This window comes from Trachurus japonicus, chromosome 16 (assembly GCF_045865225.1).
Source record: "Trachurus japonicus isolate A0001 chromosome 16, Traja_1.0".
NCBI lineage: Eukaryota > Metazoa > Chordata > Actinopteri > Carangiformes > Carangidae > Trachurus > Trachurus japonicus.
In genome coordinates this window covers 13,356,252-13,377,218 of record NC_140922.1, presented here as the reverse complement: position 1 = coordinate 13,377,218, position 20,967 = coordinate 13,356,252, and the positions used below count along the sequence as shown (strand labels likewise).

At 42.6% G+C, this 20,967-nt stretch overlaps 1 protein-coding gene across 3 annotated transcripts; it reads right to left on the bottom strand.

Annotated features, from left to right (window-relative positions):
• Positions 1-2,158: 2,158 nt before the first annotated feature.
• On the bottom strand, positions 2,159-20,105 carry znf574 (zinc finger protein 574). Of its 3 annotated transcripts, none has more exons than XM_085801665.1 (10): positions 19,982-20,105; positions 16,439-16,596; positions 10,583-11,744; positions 10,273-10,487; positions 9,779-9,958; positions 9,399-9,487; positions 7,035-7,141; positions 5,165-5,313; positions 4,459-4,746; positions 2,159-3,211 (listed from the first exon to the last, which is right to left on the bottom strand). In XM_085801665.1, the coding sequence occupies exons 2-10, from the start codon at positions 16,592-16,594 to the stop codon at positions 2,612-2,614; spliced, it is 2,946 nt and encodes a 981-aa protein (XP_085657791.1). In that variant the 5' UTR covers positions 16,595-16,596; positions 19,982-20,105; the 3' UTR covers positions 2,159-2,611. The 3 variants fall into 3 exon arrangements, with proteins under 3 accessions (XP_085657791.1, XP_085657792.1, XP_085657793.1); XM_085801666.1 differs by having other exon boundaries at positions 7,047-7,141; XM_085801667.1 differs by having other exon boundaries at positions 10,598-11,744.
• Between the last annotated feature and the right edge of the window lie 862 nt (positions 20,106-20,967).

Sequence of the window (20,967 nt, the reverse complement as noted above, 5' to 3'; positions counted from 1 at the left end):
CAAATTCATGAATAATTTAAATACATAATTGCAAAAACTATTGCACATGCACGCATACAGTGGTTTATATTCATCTCAGCTTGCACATGCATGATTGTAAATCATTTATTTTATATTGGCTTGTGTGCATTTTTCATCAATAAGGTGCAAAATAAATGAGCCATTCAGTTTTTTTTTCCAGTGGTACCCCTTGGAAATTTCTAATTTTTGGTTATTGTTGTAATCACTAAATAAGCCACCGTTTTAACACTTTATTGTAGCATTGAGAAACAGACTATTTTGTGTAATAAGGTGTAAGGTCATGTATTAATGATTCAATTTAAGTTTTGACAAAGGATCAGTCAGCTTTGTTTGTCTGGTCTATTCTGTTTCATTATTTTTCATCAGGCACCTTCTGAATGTAAGAACTGACATTTCATGTAAATGTTTTGTTTGTTCGTTTTTACATATTATTAACACAGCAGTCCCAGTGGTTACATTACTTGTTGAAGGTGTGATTGCATTGCCATTTCTGTATGTTCCCCTTTAAAGGGATAGTTCAACATTTTGGCAAATTGGCCCTTTGGTGAATGTGCAGGTCACAACTTGTCCATGTGAGCGCTTTGGAGTTGTTGGATTGTGTATTTGATGAGTTTGATGAGGGAAACTAAGAAATCCCATAAGCCTCCGTAGCATTACTCTGAGCAACTCGCGGCTCTGCTCCGCCGTTCTAAAAATAGCTTGCACAGACAAATAAAGGTAACAAACCTACTGCTATGACTATAGGGATTATGGCAATGGGCCAATTTGCCAAAATGTTGAACTATCCCTTTAAATAAACACATCTGGAATCAACTGTATTTGTCTTTCAGTAACAATTACATTGTCTACCCTAGAGATGCATTTACAGATGCAGAAGCATTTTTAGTCGGACTGGACAACTCCAAGCTGTACATTCGCCGTTTGACAATCAAGACGATCAAGCTTATTAGGGCCGTCAAAATGACATTAAAATCTCACTTCTAGTGCAAGTATATATTAAAATCATGTTTAAAGACTGTACATTACAATGGGAGAATCTGTTTTTCTTTGGTTGTCAAAAACACAGAACAAAGAGCCTGAGCTGAGGAATGAAGACAGACAGAAATATACTGCCGTCTGTACAGCAAAAAGACCATTATGCTCCAGTCAGACGGCGTCCCTGGAGCATACAAGTCTCATGATTTCATCGCGGCCATCTACAATTTCATTACACATCTGTGTGTTTGTTGTGTGTGTTTGTGGGTTCAGTGCTGGGGCGGCAGGTATGATAAACGGCACTTCACCACAATATCAGCTCTCAAGATTTGCTTGGAAGGAAAAAAAACATGTATTTATTGACTGGTTGCCCGTTGACTCTCAGAAAAGCAATGAAGAGCAGCTAAATTCTTGGCACTGGCTTCTTTTTGCTCCTCGGGAGCCCTCTATTTCCTGATATGCTTCTCACTCTGCAGAAAATGCTGCCATTTTTCCCATTTCAGTTCTCTGCACAATCATCAGCATTTCTCCCTCCATGACATGAAAACAAACTAAGACTGAGTGCCTGTGTGTGTGTGTGTGTGTGGTTTCAAAACCCCTGTCAGCAATCACTGGGTGGGAGACAGCCATAAACTGCGTTTTAGAAGACTATAATGGGCCACTGCAGCGCTGGCAAAACTTATATCATATTATGCCTCTTCCCATTCAGACACAAATAGGATCATTATTTTTGATAACTATACAGCAAGTGCTGGATAATTTCATTACACTACTTGCCACTGCATAATTCTGTACTTCAGCTAAATCATCATAAATCTCACCGTTCCCATTACTGTATTTAATTACAGCACAAAATCAATCAATAACATTATGTCCTACAAATTATTGAAGCATTAGGGTTGATCTATACACACAATTCCTCTTCATTTTGCCTTCCACTAACATTAGTGTGTATGAGACACAGAAACAAAGCGGTTTGAGAGGCTGTACACCGACTGCTGCTCGATGGGTCTGTATATTTCTCAGCAGACGACCTCATATTGTTTGTCAAAAGGCACAAGTGGCAATTTACAGCAGGACCTATAAAGTCCATCTCATCTGATGGGATGGGGGCAATGCCCTCATGTCATCCACCTTATAAAATGATGGACGCTTGCGGATGTGAAAGCTGAAGCGTTTTATTATAAAGAAAGCAGAAGACATTTCATGGGCCACCCTTAGTCTCCCGCTAATAAATAAACGCTGTAAATGCACATCTATATAGAATGGAGGGCCAGTTTTACAACCTTTTTTTTAATCAGTTTGAAAGACTAGTTTAGGGTACATTCTCCTGTTCTGAGCATTTCCTCTGTCCATCAACCTTTAGCTCACTAGATTTTATACAGTTTCAACTATGATATTAAAATCATTTTCAGCTCAGGAAGTGGTAAAACAGTATTTATTCACAGGATGGGACTTTTGTTTAAACTGGCTTGAAAACCTATCAAACTATTAACAGAAAATTTATATTGTGAATCCTTCAGTTATCAAATTCTCACTCCAACAACAATCTATATTATCAATGAATCATTCACATGTTGTCTATCATCATGTTGTCCTTCACACGATAATCTAATCACACAGTCTCCTCCACAATGAACTCGATGGTATGCTGCGGTGACTGGCCCGTCTCCACCATGGTGATTTCGTTTCCATCCATTGAGATAGTGGGAACAGTAATGCCCTGAGCTCCCAGGACAGAGGAGGGCAGGATGACGACCTGTGAGGCTCCCTCCATGCCACTGAGCTGATCGGATGGGATCATGACCGTCTCTGTGCCTCCTTCGCCCCCCTGCAGTACGTATATGGTCTGCACTGTGCCAGCGTCAATGTCTCCTGTGGTGGCCAGAGAAGACAGTACTTTGGCCCCCTCCAGGACCTTCTGGACCTGGGCGGCCTCGGCCGCTTGTGCCACCTGCTCAGCGGTTTCCAAAGGCAGGTCTCCGTGTAGCCGGAAGTGTTTGTCCAGGTTGGAACGAGAGCGGAAGGCGGCGGGGCACTGGGGGCAGGGGTAGGGCTTTTCGCCGCTGTGGGTGCGGGCGTGCTCCGTGAGACGGGCAGCCACGCTGAAGCTCTTACCGCAAATCCAGCAGCAGAAAGGCCGCAGGCCGCTGTGGATGCGCTCGTGGTCCTGCAGGTGGGGCAGCTGGCGGAAACGCTTGCCACATGTGGTGCACTGGTGGAGGGGTGGGGGGAAATGGGGAAGTGTGGGGAAGGGGAAGTTCACAAAATATAGGGAAGGTAAGAGGGTGGCAGAAAAGTACAGTTATGTTCACAGCAGTGTCAGCGCACAAACTCGACTGCAATTAATATTTTCTGAGACCTCTCTTTATACTTTTCTGCAGATGCAGCACTTCGGATAGTGGAGGAGCAGAGAGAAGAGGGTGTGAGAGAAGACAGGCGGAATAAGACAGATAGAAAGTAACAGAAACGACAAGTGTTTGTCAATTAATTCCCAGAAGATTTTCACATAATTAATACCGTCTCTAGAGCATCAGAATTTATATGAATTTATATATATATAGATGATCTCCACTACAATTTAAGAGAGATTAATGTATTTTTTATGTGTGACTGGCAGTACAAAGCCAGTGTACTGTCATAAAATACAAAGAAAGCCATCCAATTTTAACAATTACTGGTGGACAAAAAGAAAAATGTCTCCAGTGAGACCTACACAATTTCTTGATAAAGTAAATTCCATGGTTGTACGTTTCCTTATACCATATCATTGTTTTCTGACTGCTCCCACCTGAGTGCAGACAATGAACTATAACTACATATTTAATTAAACTAATAGCACTAAAACAGAGTGCCTTTGTTGTGCTTTTTTTTTACTCCCACTGGAGACACCCAGACTGAAACAGTAGTGTACTATAGTGTATTTGTTTTGAGTTAAAATTCATCCCTATAACCGGCTCTGTGTTTGTGACCGACGTTCCTTCACCCTCAGTCTTTCACATGTGTGAGAGATACGGCTCAAAGCAACAAACATGAAATCAATTTCTACAGTCCGATGTGCTGTGATGGGCTTGGGTGGGTCTATAGTTGATGTCCTGCCTCGTCACCAGAGAAGCAGGGGGAGAGGGAGAGAGTCCCAGAATAGTAACAGGCACAGAGGGGAGCTGACAGGCCCTAACTCAGCCCTGCCATTAATCACAGGTACACAGGGAGGGAGGAAACACCCGCAGGACACACACTGCACAAATGGCCGTGGTCTGAAACCAGGGAGATGGCCACAGCTATGAACGGGTGTCATGGTGGCGGGCGAGACTGTGCTGGATTTCAATTTGAAATACAGATGTTTAAGTGTCTGAAAGCCTCGTGTAAAACGACAAAATATGATTTAGACGGTCAGAAAGATTCCCCTCTTTATGCGCGCACACACACACACACACACACACCCAGCATCCTGCTTCTTACCTCAAAGGGCCTTTCATCAGTATGTGTCCTCATGTGAACAGCGAAGGTGGAATTATAGGCGAAATCCTTCTGGCAAATCTCGCATCTGAAGCGGGGTCGGGATTTGGACTTGCTGAGTGTTCCCTGGAAATGCGCCAGCACATGCTCCTCCAGGGCGCTGTTGGAGGTAAATCGGCGGCGGCAAGGCCTCACCGGGCATTTGAGAGGCGTCTGGCCCGTGTGGGACAACCGATGGAGGTCGAGGCCCTCCTGGGTCATGCAACGGTGGCCACATAGGTCACACTCAATCTGAGGGAGGATGACCGACACAAAAGAAAGTGAGATGGCAGTCGGACAAACTATGAAATAAGGAGCTGAAAATGGGACGGGGTATTAATGAGAAGAGAAAAGGTCGGTGTCTGGTCCAAATGTGACGCAAACACAGCGTCACACTTAAATGAGGCCTGGAGACCTTTGTTAGATGTCACCCGCTTCTCTCTGTCCCTATGTTTTCAGGTGGTCTAGAATGTCAGCTACCCAATAAAGGCACAATGCCAAAAATCATTTTACAAAAGTGAAAAGAAATACATAAAAACATCACATAAAATTGTAAGTACTTGTCAAGTCATTCTCGTTAAAAACACATCCGTCACTTAAGATGAGCAATCTCTCACTCTGTTTTCCTTATCAATCCCAAAGACATTCACAGAGTGTTTGTGCTTCCAACCTGTCCAGTGCAGCGTCCCCGGCCTTGACCCCGTCCACGTCCGGTGTTCTTCTCCTCGTCAGTGGTGGGACAACGCTGCAGGTGGATTTCCAGCACCGACTGGTTCACAAACTGCGATGAACAGTGAGGGCACGACGCCGGCTGCCGGTCTGTGACGGAGCAGTGTCAACGTGTTAGACAGGTGATCATATTCTGTCCTAATACATCAAATAGCTGCTGACTGTGCCAGGCTAATATCTGATGGCTGATTTGAGCTTGTTGATTACTGGCTGTTATTCCAATAGTGGTGCAGTGACAGCTGGTGCACACAGAAATGGCTGGTGATGGGCAGCAGTGCCCAAAAGTAAAAGGCAGCCAGTTTTCAAGTGTAAACAAACATCATTAGATTTTAATTGCCCTCGACGAGTGCTCATAATATGAACAAACGGGGAGACTTCAGCTTCAAAATGTACACAACATGTTAAGATGTGGAAAAGACAATGATTCTTTTTCACAAAAAACATAAATAAATTAATGCTCTTGTTTGAGGGTGCAGGTGTTGCTTATGTCGGTTCATGGTCACGCTGTCACAGTCAGTCCACAGGGTACTTTAAAGGAACGATGCCATCATTGTTGCTATTGGCAACACACCCTCTTCCTAAAAGCATTACAGCTCAAAATGTGTGCTGCAGTTGATTAATTGAAGAGTCTATTGAAAGACAAATAGTCAAACAAATTTTCTCTGGTTTATAGAATAATTATTCACAACAAAGAGTCATTTTCAGTATTAAATTGATTCAGCCGGTCACCCTCTCAATAAATGATTAATCATTTGGACTGTGACAAGATGAGCTCATGTTGCATCGTTTTCTGTGCCAAAACCTAAAAATATTAAATCCTCCAGTGGCATAAAACTGAGAAACACAGCACATCCTCGCAACTGAGAACTCAGAACCAGCAGAATTTGTGACTTTTTGCCTGAAAATTGATTTAATTGATTCACTGATTCTAAAAACTGTTGCACATTAATTTTCTGTCAAAGACCTAAGCAGCTCATTCATCGTTCTGGGTCTGATCAGCTGGTGGCCTGGTTTTATTTTGGCGAAGAAAACCCCACTCTCACTTGGGTTGATCTTGAAAACCTGGCTGGGAAAATGCTGACACTGATGGTTCATCAGTACGTCCACGGGTCGTCACGCCAACATCTTGCAATCTGCTAACCATCTGTACCGTCTATCCCAGTGGGAGCGACCCACTCCCCTCCCCACTGGGACCCTCTAATTAAACCTTTAATAACAACAATCTCAGCCTATGGCCCTGGACTGATCAATGGATCAATCTCTCCAATCATCTCTCTCAGAGGAGCCTCGTACCTCTGACCCCTGATGCACACAGACTATTCAGGCTTTACTAATGAGGTTGCCGTGCCAACGGCTTCCTGATTAAGATGAAGTGTCAACATGTTGACCTAATTCATTTACCTCCACCCTCCAGATCAATGGAAAGTCATTGACCTAATGCATTGGAGGAACAATGCATACACAACATGGATGTATGTTTGTAAATAAACAAGACAGGCCACCCAGGCAACTTAATGGAAACATTTATCGCCAACTTTGCATTAATCAATAGTAATTTGTTGAATGTTGTGCTGATAAGAGCATCATATCTGATTCATTTCCATTACAACAAAGTGCACATGCTTGTGATCTGTGATCCTCTTAAACACACTCACACTTGGTCATGCATGGAAACATTCAAAAGACATGAACTGGTGACAAGGTCCTAGGACATGTGGCATAGAATGACAGATAACAAAACATTAAATGACAAAAAAATGAACGCCCCCCGTCCAGAGGTTTGTTCAGTAAGAGACATGCAGTTTTCTGACCTGAGTCCTCACCTTGATGAGTGAGTGAGTGCATGTCGAGGTCTTTCCTGCGCGTGAAGGCCTCTCCACATTCTGGGCAAGGAAATGGGTGGCTGGTGTGAAGCAGTCTGTTTAAACAAGGAAGAAGAACATATTCAAGTAAGAACACAAACACAACAAAGTAAGACAAGTCAACCATACACTGTTACCACCGCTGATAGACAACAAGACAAGTCTCAAACTCAAAATATTTTTAACACAAATATGTTCAGGGCAGAAACATGCGCCTCAGAAGTACTATGTGCAGTGACCACATGTGTTTAGTGGAATAGAATATTTATGCAACCCAATACACATTTCAGACTAAAAAAGAGCCCCCCTAAATTCATAGACGTATAATAAACCTTAATAAAAGGTGGAAAAAGTCATGTTTTAGTTTCATGCTGCTGCCCTATATGTGACTTGTGGGAGGATTGCCAGCAAGTATGTGCTTAGCTGTGCTTCAGGTTAAATAAGGGGTATTAGCTGAGTGTATAAAGGGTGGAGATAAAAGAACAGCAGTAAACTGGGAGGAGTCAGAGTGAGGACATGAAAGACTATATTTATCCATTGCATAACGTTACGCTGGATATAGCCTTAGGGGAGGAGAGAAGTGTTAGGATGTATTCACCTAATGCTGCATCAGGCCTGCTTTCACAGCATGGGGGGAAATAAACACACACACACACACACACACACACTGGCTCTTTGGGCAGCTTGTCATAATTAGAGCAAACAGGAATGATGTTGAAGTTATTAAAAATCTGATCCACTAAATATTACATACATACAAGAGTATGTATTATGTATGTACTCCAACTTGTATTATTATGGCTGAAGTATTCAACTACACACATCACTTAAAGTAAAGCAGAAGGCCAGAGGTGATGCGCAAGGACCTCTCAAGGTCTGAACAAGAGTTCAGGCTGTAACTATTCCCTGTTAAATAGACAATAGAAATCAATATTTCAAGGAGGGCTGACCCTGAGGTGGATGGGAGAATTAAAATTTCAGTCAGGGTCACTTCTCTTTCCAGCCAGATGTTCTTTAACAAGTAGTGCAGATGCTGTAGGCTACAGTATTAGTAGGTGGGTAAGTTTACACTGTACAATAAAGTAATACAGGGGAATTACTCTGACTAGAGCCAAACCATCAGCTCATTATGGACTTGTTCCAGCTTTTCTAACGATGATGAAAAAGATGCTCTCCAACTGGAAACTGAATATCTTTACCCTGGAAATTCATTCTTGACCTTGGAAATGAAGAAAACAATCCAAACTCAAGGTCTGCTCCGGCAAATAAGCAATAAATAAGTAAACATCTGCTCACAAGGACTGGGACACACCACTGAAAGCTCCAGACCTTGAGTTGACATTATTCTGTCAAAATTAATTATCCTTGGGTTTTGGACTTGTCTGGTGGCATCCTAAGATGTGCACTTCCCTCCATTTTATGGCATTTTTAAGACCAAACAACTCATTAAAAATATAATCAACAGAGTCACTGATAAGCCATAATACTGATAGCTTTGGGGCCCAGATATAGAACAGCAGAAATTGACCAAAACCTTGCTTCCACACAACAGGCCACTGGTTGTTTTTTTGTCCGTTTCAAGACCAGCACTAGTGTAGTGCAAGTAAATGAACAATATAACCTTGTTCCTGATCACTGTCCTGCAGGTAAAAGCATACAACTTCAAAACGGTAGCCTGAAGCCAATGCTTTTAGCTTACTATGTTGTATTTCATATCCAATTTAGGAAAACCAATAAAATACACATAACCAGGTTGGGGCAGGACCATGCTCCATCCTGAGTTATCGTTATCTTAATTTACTGGGCCTCCGTCTGCCAATCATGTGGTCGAGGCTCAAGGGCACCCAGACATCTCAGTAAGTGTGTCGGCTACATGAGTTTAAGATCTCGCTCAGTAGTCGGACACGGCTCGGCTACTACAGCTCGTAGCAGAGGTGGGTTATCTAAATCCTGTTTGGAACCAAGAGTTTTAAAGCAGAAGTAAGCGCATCCCTTGGCTGCACACACAGAGAGGACCGCCCCTTTATGCCGTTCTCTCTCCTCATTGGATAAAGGTTGTAGGATACAAGGAAAGTTTTCTCCTCAGCTTACAGCAGAGCGACTGACAGACCCGTGTTTCGGACCAAACACTGATTGCTGTCGGAAGATATAACTATTTAAGACTTGTATTAACACAAACATTCCGCTTACTTCTGCTTTACGTAATGTCTGGGTTGATTTTACATGTTGAGATTCGTCTGATGTGTTTTTGTCATTTCTACCTACACTCCTACAAAGAAAAGATGCTAAAAACAAATGTTAAAGTGTTATTACTTGTGGTGGTTAAGCTGATCCTCCGTGTTGAACCGTGAGGGGCATTGAGGACACGCGAGGGGAGCTCCTTCACTGTCCAAACCACACACCTGCATAGAAGACACAGAATTCAAGGTCAAGGAAAAAGGGAAATCTGTGCAGGTTATCCACGAAAAAATACCCTTCCTCTTCATTTGGAAATGATGAATTCCAGTGTTTCTATTTCATAATATGTATATATATATATATATATATATATATATATATATATCTACCATGTCCAAAGTGTGACACCTACTAACAAACTGACTACTGACATCCAGGTGACTCTTTAATCATTTCATTTCATGTTGACTATCACAGACGATATATCCCAAGTAAACAATAGTAGGCAAGTGTACCGGTTTCCGTCCACGCTTGCGTTGAGGCTTTGCCGCGTTGTGAATGCGCTTGTGTCTCTTCAGGGTGGAGGCCTGGGAGAAGTTTTTGCCACAAGCATCGCAGCTGAAGGGCTTGCTGCCTGTGTGGTTCATGCTGTGGCGCAGCAGGCTCTGGGAGTTAGTGAAGGACTTCGGGCACACCTACAACAACAATAATCAAGATTAATGTCTTAGATAAAGTAACAACAGTTTTAAACAACTCCTGCAAGGTAATGAATGAAATATAACTAAATGTGATCAAATTACAATTTTTTAAATCAATTTCCACTGTGCAGACACGCTGGAAAATCTGTCAAATATAATGAGGTTGGAGGTTCAAATTGCGTCTGCCTCCCCTTCAAAGCATTACATCATCTCGTCAATGTCAACTACGCGACATAAAAGACATTTACATCAAAGCATATTATCCCCCAGACTGGAGAAAGGACACATTTTGATTCGATTTTGATTGGCACCTTGCACGTGAAGAGCTTCTCTCCGGTGTGGCTGTACACATGGGTGCGGAGGAAGACGCGACGGGTGAAGGTTTTGCCACAGTAAGGGCAAACATGGGGTAACGGTGTGCGGGCCCAGTCCTGCAGGAGCTTAACAGGCGGCGGATGGTTGGTGTTCTCTGAATCCGCTGCAGTGCTGCCCTCCATTTCCTCTTTGGTGCCTGAACCCTTGTTTCCTGACGATGACAACAAAACAGTCCATTAATGCTAAAACACCCGGCGATAAATGGCTCTTTCTTTCTTTTTTTTTAAAGACCATTAATTCACTTACCTTTAAGTGCATTACCTCCACTCACGATCCTGAAGGAGGGTCTTCCTCTCTTAGGTAGGGGTGAACCCGAATCGCTGGCGGAAGGGGAGAGCAGTCGCTTTGAGCTGTGAGGTTCAGTGGTGGCTGCTTCGCCGCCACTTTCAGCTTCCTCCTTCTCCTCTGTCCCCGATGTGAGGCGGTGCTCCCGGCGATGGTACAGGTACTGGGTGGTGTTCATGAAACTAACGCCGCAATGGGAACAGCTGTGCAGTGGCTCCTTCAAGCCGTGTTTCTGCTTACGATGGGCAGCCAGGCCTCCGTCGGTGCTGAAGCTCTGCCCGCACTGGGTGCACAGAAACACCTCGGGCTGCGTGAAGGTAGACGCGGAGCAGGGAGTGGCGTCCTGCTCCTGCTTGCCAGTCCCGTTGCTCTGAGCGCAAACTCCCTCTGTCTGTGTGGCTTCAGAAAACACCACTATCCTTTCCTCGCCTTGCTGTCTGTGTTGCTTGCGGTGGTAAAGAAAAAGCGTGGTGTTTAGAAAGCTCTCCCCGCACACGGAGCAGCGGTGCAGAGCCTCCTCGAAGCCGTGCTGGGTCTTGCGGTGGGCCACTAGTTCAGACACCAGGCCGAAGCACGAGCCGCAGTCCACGCACAGGAGCACCGGTTCAGGCTTGGGCTTTTTGTTTGCCCCTCGTCTCCTGGGAGGCGAATCCTCCGGATCAGGGGTGGAAGAGGCCGCTTCAGACACAGGAGGATCAGAGCTCTGAGCTGCAGGGGTCTCGGTAACCTGCTCCCTCTCTTCTTCTACAAGTGTCTCCACCGGTTCTGGCTTAAGGCTTTTGCTTATTTCACTCGTTGAGGGAAAAGACTCATCTGGATTTAAAGTTGAAGTGGGGCTCTGAGCTACGGACGTGTCTGCCTCAGGTTGTGAATCAGGGTTTGACTTGCTCCCGGAGGCAGACTGCTGACATGACTCTTCTTTACGGTGCTGCTGCCAAAGGTCCAGGCTCTTGAAAAGTTCATCACAGTCCCCGCACTGGTAGAGGATCCTGGGCTGGTCCGATGGCGCCTTTGCGCTATCTGCAGCCTGTTTGAGTATAGTCTTTTCAAATTGCACAGAGTGTCCTGCTTGGACTTCTATCTGTGGGACTGTAACTGTCCTTGCTATATTTATCACCTTTTGCTGCAAAGACAAGCAAGGAGAGAAAAATCACAGATCATCTTCAACACTTCACATGTTCTTTTATTTCTGTGTACAAACAAAACGACTGTGTAAAACTAATCAAAGGGCCATCTCTGGCCAATTCAACCTGCAGTGTTTTTCCTTTAATTTTATTCTGTCTTGGCAGATGAGGAATGAGAATTCAGTGTTGGGATACTGAGGTCAATTAGTGCAGCATGTGTTTAGAGCCAAGGCTCCTCTGAGAGCTCCAGACCACCAAGATAAGGCCTCGGCCTGGGTGATAGCTATCAAAGGTTGACTGGGTCGCTCCACAGGGTTTTACATTAGCTCCTCCTGTCCATTCAGATGATAAAAACAAAACATCACGGGCCAAGGTTAAAGACGTCTGAAACTGCCTCACTCAAAACAGTCCAACACGTCAATAATTACTTGCAGCTTGCTTTATTTTTAGTTTCGCAATTTATTTTAAAGCTAAAGCTGTTTTCTTAAATTCTTATCCTGTAGGCATTTGCGAAATTAAAGGTTTAGCTAATGGTCTGTCAAGCATTATTTGTTGTGCTTCCCAAGTGTGAATAAACTAAAATGCCGTCTTCTTGCATCTATGCTACCACTTTAAATTGAAGTAAATCTGAAGTGGTTTGCTTGATTAGTTCATTTTATCTATAGAACAAAATGATCAGTAAAGGCATCAGTTAGTGATTTGCTCCTCACAGATGAAGAACAAGTTGCTTTACAGTTATTTTCTTTAGTGACAGCCTTCTAGCAATGCTGGGCATATTTTTTTTTATAACGAGTGAACAGAAATAACATTGTTAGTTCTAAAGTATGGCCTCTAATGGTGTACTATGTCAGCATTAGTCAACAATTAGATTTATGGCCAGGAATGTAAAGAAAGCTTTTCATCCGCTACTACAGCCCAACACAGTGGAGAACTCGTCATCAACAGCCTTGTGTACAATCTAGTCAACAAAGGACACGATTGGACTATACTTAAGCGTTATTTGTACACATGCACAGGAATCTATAAATGTTCTTGCAACTTTACACCAAGTCAAAAGACCAAACAATATTTATTTCTGTAAAAATTTTCCTCCACAGTTCTTGGGAGTTACAAAACTGGCATGCTTCCCGGATACAGCACAAAAAAAACCTGACAAACAAAAGCAGTCTATCAGTCCATCTCTGGCACTGCACTGGAGATAAGGTTGCACATTATTAAAAAATAAAAGAGAAAATAATACCAGAAAGAAGTATTAGTAGAAAGAACAAGTGTCTGTCTTCTGTTCATAACAGCCATGTCATTCACAAACACTGACTCACCAAAACAACTGAACCCAGCCAAGTGGGGTTTCATATAAAACGGGTTTTAGTTATGAAAGTGCAGATCTTCATATATATCAAGACAATGTTAACTTGCAATTCTTCTAATGAGCAGATCTACTTTAAGAAGAACCCTTTTCACACTGTACAAATGTTAATTGGTGTTGGTGCTTTGTCTGCACTGCCCAGTGCCCACTAGACACACCTTTTTTTGTACAAATGAACATGGTTAGAGATTTGGTCCTAATGAAATGTTTTTTGACATGCACACTTTTTTTACTGAGAGCTTTAGTTTTCAGGCAGGCATCCTACTACCATAATAATACTACTTGAAGCCTCTAATGATTCTATTGTGTATGTGATGTGCATATCTTTAGTGAACAGTACCGATAAGGAAGTTTGCAGATAGTAGCCCAGTCAGACTTTGGTCAGAAAAGGACATGAAGGGGTGAATGTATGAAGTCAGAGCAGGTGTACTCCTGATGAACCCGATCTCTAAAAAAGGTAAAGTTTGACTTGTTTAGTGGACGGTATTGAGGAGACAATGACATCTCTGTAACATTTTCCTTTACTGTTTGACCTTCTCACTCAGACACAGCAGACACTGCCTCGGGGTTGTAGGACTCCAGTCATGACCAATCAGTCAAGTCGCAGTTTAAATCCGTGTCCGTCCAGATACATACAAATGTATTCAGCATATATGGCGTTAAGTATTGGTTATTGCAGAATGTTGTGATGTCACAGTCGTGCTTTGACCTTCAGGATATAAAATGTCATCACTTCATCATTTCAGTCCAACAGTCCCAGACGTGTGTGAAATTCTGTCATCACTAGCGCATCAGTTCTTGAGTTATGGCTAAACACGTCTTTTGTGAGGCCACAATGACTTTCGACCTTTGGCCACCAAAATCTAATCAGTTCATCTTTGAGTCCAAATGAACATTTGTACCACATTTGAAAAAAAGAATCCGAAAGGTGAAGCTGAAGTATTGCATTCGGGAGAATAGGGCAGACAGACAGCCCAAAAACATAATGCCTCCGGCCAGGGCTGTCGCCGGCGCAGAGGAATAATGAAGTGCGAATTACACTCAGTGAATTCAATCACTCATCTGAGAAATGAGTACAGACGTGTTAAAAGAGCTCTCTGTATCCATTTGAGACATAAGCAGCCATTGTTTTCTATCAATGTCATATAATGCAGTCACTGAAATTATAATACTCTCGCTAATGAAGTGGGGTGGCTTGCAATGAACCATCTTATGGCAAAGCAGAGGCCAGGAGGCCATAAGGCATGTAGGTTTTATAGTGTTTCTCCAACTGATTCATCTATGAGAAGGCCAATGAGCGATACATCAGGAGAAAGGGTGGCACTGACTGATGCATCCCTCATGCTTCTCTTCCCCCTGGCAACTGGGGATGCAATCTGTCTGTCATGAGTGTTGCTGTGTTTTATGGACGCGTGTTGAAGACTGTAAGGATGGAAGTCTGGGCACAAGCTCAGACAGCCATGCCCTACTGCTAAACGAGGGCCAATGACTGCTTTTAACCCTGGGGGGCTTTCTGAAGCTGTCAGGAGAGAGGCACGAGAAAGAAGAAAAAAAAGTCGCAAGTCGCACCAAGACTCAGCTGAATATGTCAAAGTTAAACAGAATAAATCGGCCTCTTACACAACATTCAAACTCTGCAATTCAGATGGCATGGAACTCTGAATTAATAGAGTTCAGCATTTTGATGAAATGTACGCCAGATATATAAATACAAAACAGGAGACAAATACTAAAAGAGCAAATACTGAACACAATGCATTATGTAAAAATGCACAGGCTTCGCCAATGCACAAGCCAAACAATGAAAATACAACAGAATTAACATACAGAAGCATACATTTACTGCCCGGAGGGAATATGCAGAAAAATGACAACTAGCAGACTTTCAAAGAAGCAAAGGGGATAACCCTATCCCAAAAAGACAATGTTTTTTTTTTGTTTAGTTTTACTGAAGCATGAGGAACATTCTGGTGATTCAGCTGGCCTCGCTGCAAAACATGTAAATGTGGCCTGGGACCTTTATCACATGTCCCTCTCCTCCACTCTTCATCGTGCCTGTTTTAATGCACTGTGATTTATTAAAATGCAGTACTTGTGTTTCTCATAACCATGTTGCTATTGTGTTGTATTACGTGACCAAAAACAACCTCTTCACTAAGCAGGCTCATCTGCTTCGACTCAACAAATCCTGTGCACGACAACTAGAAACTCTGATATATAAGCGCCAGTTCATCACAGCCCATCAAACATAAAACCCATGCAGTGTTGTCTATTGTAAAATAAGAAGTTACCGTAGGTTAAAAAGCAAGCAGATCTCTAGAATCCATAATCAATCCAATTTCAGCACTAGCACCTTTTTGCCTGTTCCACCTGTTTGCCTCACAAGTGACTCATTAGTCTGATAAACAACGTGCTAATGTGTTATTTTGCCATTATGCTAGAAAGAAAGCAAGTCCAGGTGGCACTTAAGTACTTAAGCTAAAAAAAAAAAAAAACAGGTTGAATAATCTGCCGGCCTTGAAACACACCCACTGTCAACTTATCAGAGAAAACGTTTGAAGTCTACACGTACAAACATGTATTGTAGTGTGAATTGAAACAGGGGGATTCAACCTGACAAATGGTATATGACGATTCACACATGCACTGTACACTAAAATAAATAATGAGCCGTTTTTACGTTATATTAGATCATTTAAGTCTCGTGTGTTTATCCATCTTGCCGTCTGCCCTCTTTCACAGCTCGTGACTGCTGCTTCACCAACTAGCTATATCATTCCTGTAACTGCTGTAGCAATGTTTTAATGCCGCCCTTGTGGCCTGCTTTCTCTTCAAAAGGACATTTTATTGTAAATCTCTTTAGTCTTTTGCCTCGTTAAATAAAAATTAAAGAGGTGCAAGTCAAGTAACAATTACATTACCATAAAAAACTAATAACGACCACCATCGAACTACAAAAGCCTAACTCGTTACTCTGTGGTTAAAAATATGACATCAGCATAAACCTAAATCAGACATAAATCTAGAGCAGCGTCTTGAAATGAGTCAGTAAATCATTACAAACAACTTAATGTTCTGATAAGTGCTCTGATGAATGCCATCATTACTACGATGAGAACCGGAGCATGGTCAATTTATGACTAAATTTTAACTGGTCATTTCAATGTCATTCTATAAGCATGATTTAGAGGCTTTTGCTCGATCACACTGCTGGTTTTTTCTCTGCCCAGGCCACACCATCACTGTATTGATCTATTTTTGCACTGAAAACACCCAGGTACAAATCAAATGATGAAGGGAGATACTGATGACCGTGCCAGTCTTTACCTGAGCCTGTAGCACTGGAACAGTGACAGCGGTGGCTCCCGACGTGTCTGCCTGTTCATCCTCAGCAGTGCACGTCAACTGGTGCTGGAGCACCTCTTCCAGGGTATTGAACTCTTGGTAGCAGGGGAAGCACATGTACACTGACGAACCCTCCATCGCTGCGAGGGGATAAGAAATCAAAAACATTTCATAAGAGAAGCAGCATTTCAAGTCTGATTTAGATAAAAGGTGAAATAGTTCACAAAACTCAACATGCTTTGAATACCAAAGTAATATGGCAACGTGAGCCTTATACAGATGCCGATCCTGCCTTCAAGATAGGTTGTGAACATTGCCCTCTCCTGATGAAAAGAAGTGCCTGCATATATTATCAAGACAACAGCTTGGACTCCAGTGCCAGGAGGCTAACTCTGGGGTTGCCAAGATGACTCACCATGCGCTGAGCCTGGACTAATAATTATCATTTTTGGTCATGCTGCTGCTGAATGTATACTACAATCAAAAACACAATATCTGCAATTCTCCTCACTCACTGGGTACCAGTCAGAGCATATACCCTTACAAATAAAAGAATCACACTGAAAGATATTCAACACACTTGAACGACATTAGTGTGACATTTGTGTAGTGTATTTTTTGGGGGGGTTAGGGAATCCTTTAAAAGGTCAAATGAAAAGAAAAACAACCAACCCACGTTTAAATTGTCTCTCTTTCTTTTCATTGCCCAGCCGCCTGTGTCTCTCCTAACGATGCTCATAATGATATAATTATTTGAAGTGATTTTTGATTTTCTCCAAAAAACACAATATCTTAAAACAGCTGGTCACTCTAGGCTTTGGTGAATCTACTGCACCTTGTTATTCAGTGAATATACAGCAGAGGGACAGTGAACGTGAGTGAGGACATGGTGGAGGGATTGATCACAGGGGACCACTCGTGTCACTTTATTCAACATTGTAAGACAGGGCATTTTTAAACATATTGTTTGGTATTGGCAAATGCATGAGCTCAATGGGGCGGCATTTCAGTTTTCATTATTGATTCATCTGGCAATCATTTTTTCATTATTCACTTTGTCTATGAAATACCAAATAATAGCAGAAAATGGCCCCTATATTTACCCAGTATTTGTCTCACTGGTGAACCAGAATGCATTCTTACAGTTTACTATAATTTATGTCAACGAGGAGCATGAAAACCATATATCAGAAAAACAACTGCCATTTTTGCTTAAAAATGACTAAAATGATTATTCAGTTAACAAATGAATGAAGAGCAGTTTTCTGTCAACGATTAACTGACTAATCCTTGCAGCCAATTCTGTTCTGTTGTTTTGAGTCTTTTCATGGGAGATGTTGAGTAAAGTTTTAAATATACGTAGCAACACTTATTTAGCCTCCCCTAACTGAGATGGACAAAAGATCAGACAAATTAAATGCACAACACCACCACCTGCAACTTCAAAAATGACTAGATATTTAATTTAAACTTTTATTTTGAAAGTTAAAACAAAAACCGGACATCACAACCTTCGTGAATTTGGTGTCAACACCATTTCAGTTCATGTTTTGAAATCTACTACCTGTTGAAATATTGTTATCAAAATGTCAATATATAACCTCAATTATTTTTCAGCTGTAAAATCACCATAATCTTTAGGTTTTTACTGAGCCAGTCTACAAGGTTGCATCAAAAGTCTATAAACCTGTGTCGTATCTGCGCAGTCTGTATCTTCTTATCCTCCTGCCAGAAACACTTTGTCCCAATTGGTTAAAGCTGAATTAAAAGACTATCTAACAAACAGGTGGATCCCAGAAATGTATCATCATTACGAAAATTCAATAATGTGGTCTAGGGGACTACGCAGAATAAAACACAATAGTATTAACTCTGATTCTTTTCTCCTCTCCAGCTGAGGCCATGTTAACACTCAGGCAGCTAACTTCATAAACTCATCTGCATTACCCCTACATCCTGACTATATGCAGTTTTTTTTCTCCCTTGAAAACTGTGCTTTTCCAAAACAGTCTCCATAGTGTGTAAATCTAAAAATGCCAACTTGGCATTTTAATGTGTGCTGGGAAAACAGAGCTTTGTTGAAACACTGCTGTATCAGTGAACAAACAGATGGTGGCAGTAGCTCGGTATTTTATTGTTTTCTTAAACAAAATCTGAAAACTGAGACAGTATGCTGTAAAAAAGTATGCCATGCCCGGTAAAAGGACAATCATCCTTTTTGACATTTTCATATAAATACAAGTCAATTGCTGAAACAGGCTTAAACGCCTGGTGTGTGTGTATACATGTTGTTTTAGCATGAAAACACCATTTTTGAATCTGGGCAGCTTAATGTTGACATAGCCTGAGGGTCTTTCACTGCTGCTGCCTCCATGTATTGAAGATGAATGCACTCTGTCACACGTATTCTGTCATATTCTCTCTGGCTCCACTGAATTCAAACGGAGCCTCTGCTCTTTATTCAACTGTTGCCATGATGAGTTGTAGTATCTGAGGTCCATTGATGTTTTATTTTTCCATTCACAGAAGTCAGAGTTGATTAAACTAACTCCGATCAGCTGCCCTGGAGTTTCAAATCCTAATGTTGGTCAAGTCTCGACTTTGTAGTACTCACTTCCTCAAATACATGTCTGAAAAATGAATGACACTGTCGCATGTAGCAGGGGTCAAGCTGAGGACCAGATCAAAGTTTTCACACCAGGCCCTCGACCACAGGACGTTAATCCAGCCTGCGACCCTCCTGCCCGCTTTTATTTGCAAGCGGCAGCAGTTGCATCCTGCCCTCCCTCCCTCCACGCATTTATTAGTGGACAGCAGCACACAGTACACACAACATTTCCCTCAACGCCATGAATGCTAATCTGTGACATCTACAATGGGGGATGACCTCACGCAAACCAGCAGCAGCACTCGGCTGTTTACTGCAGGGGCAATGTCACCCCGACGTTGCCCCACGAGTGCACCAGTCTATTAGTCACCCAATAACAAACTCGTTTAAACCACTGTGGCCATTTAGCTCGGGGTCTGACCCGAGACAGGGTGGCTAGCGGCTAACGACTAGCAGCAGCTCGTTAGTTAGCCGTCTGAATTATCTCTACCCAGTGTGGCGTTGCTAACATGCAGCAACGATAGCCATTTTTCGGGCAAAGCTAACGAGTCCGCGGCGTGGTAGTTAGCTCCGGAGCTAGCGAGGGAGCTAATAAAACAGCTGTTTAAAGATGCTCCTCGGTAGCAGGCGTCGAAGACAGGTGGGCTAGCGACTGAACACGGTTTACCAGCCCGGCCGGCCAACGGGGCTTTACTGTCTGGTAGCAAGGAGGAGAAGGAGGAGAAGAAGAAGAAGAAAAGACCGAGAAGGAGGGCGGGATACGCTTCTTCGGTGGTATAATGGCGGCGACAGACTAAAAGTTAACATTAGCTGTCTCCCCCCGTTGAAATCCTCCGTACATTCACATCACCGTCCAATCTAGCGCCGAAAAAGTAACATTAATGCAAAAGAAGTATATTTAATTCACCATAACTCACCAGAGTCGGAGGTTGCCCGTTGAGGAAATAGGACAACAACTTCAGCTTTTTTTTTGCATGTTAGAACGCTGCGTCTGATTGGCTGAGCCGGTCACTGCATGAGCCAATGGGAAGCGAGTTCACATCAGACTGACAGAGTTCGACGTGTAAAGCGCGGCAGCCGCGGTGCTGCAGCCGAGCCAGCGGGTCAATACTAGGCTACTTACCTGCTCCGGTAATAAGGGTGGGCGTGCTTTTCTCTGGTTTTGGAGTCGTCAACAGCTGTTTTCTGATATTTCATGAATCAATTCATTTTCAAACTAAATATTTGCCAGACCCATTATTCATGAAAATAAACTTTGGTTTCAGCCTTTATAGATTGTGTGTGTGTGTGTGTGTGTGTGTGTGTGTGTGTGTGTGTGTGTGTGTGTGTGTGTGTGTGTGTGTGTGTGTGTGTGTGTGCAGATCAGGCCATGTGAGTGCATTAGGCCTACTTTTTTCTCAGTGAGTGGACCTTGATTCTGGGACAACTCTGAGTTTTCTTTTGGCTTTCAGATTCTTGCAAAGAGCACATGGCCAGTTTATTCTTTTCACTTCTTATTCTTAATTACATAACTTAGCCTAATTCATATAGCTATAGGCTGTCTTGATTTCTCAGTGGATTACTAAAATGTTATGTAATTGGCCCAATTAGATATTAGTTAGGGTTAGGGGCTAAACGGGTAAATGAGCACCACTATAAACAAAAACAAAGATTCAAAATTGACGGTCAGTGTACAGATCAGGGTGCCAAAATGGAGGATCCGTTACACAATGTCGAACCATTTGCAGTCAAGTGATTTATTTGAATATAAATGATATGCAGTAACCTGGAGCTTTTGGGGTTCGATGCCTGATTTATTGATGAGCCAACCTTGGAAAATATAGAATATAAGCCTTGCCTACAGTTATTATTTTGTTCTTTTGCCTACTTGGCCCTCAATTTTCTGACACAGCCCTCACTCGAC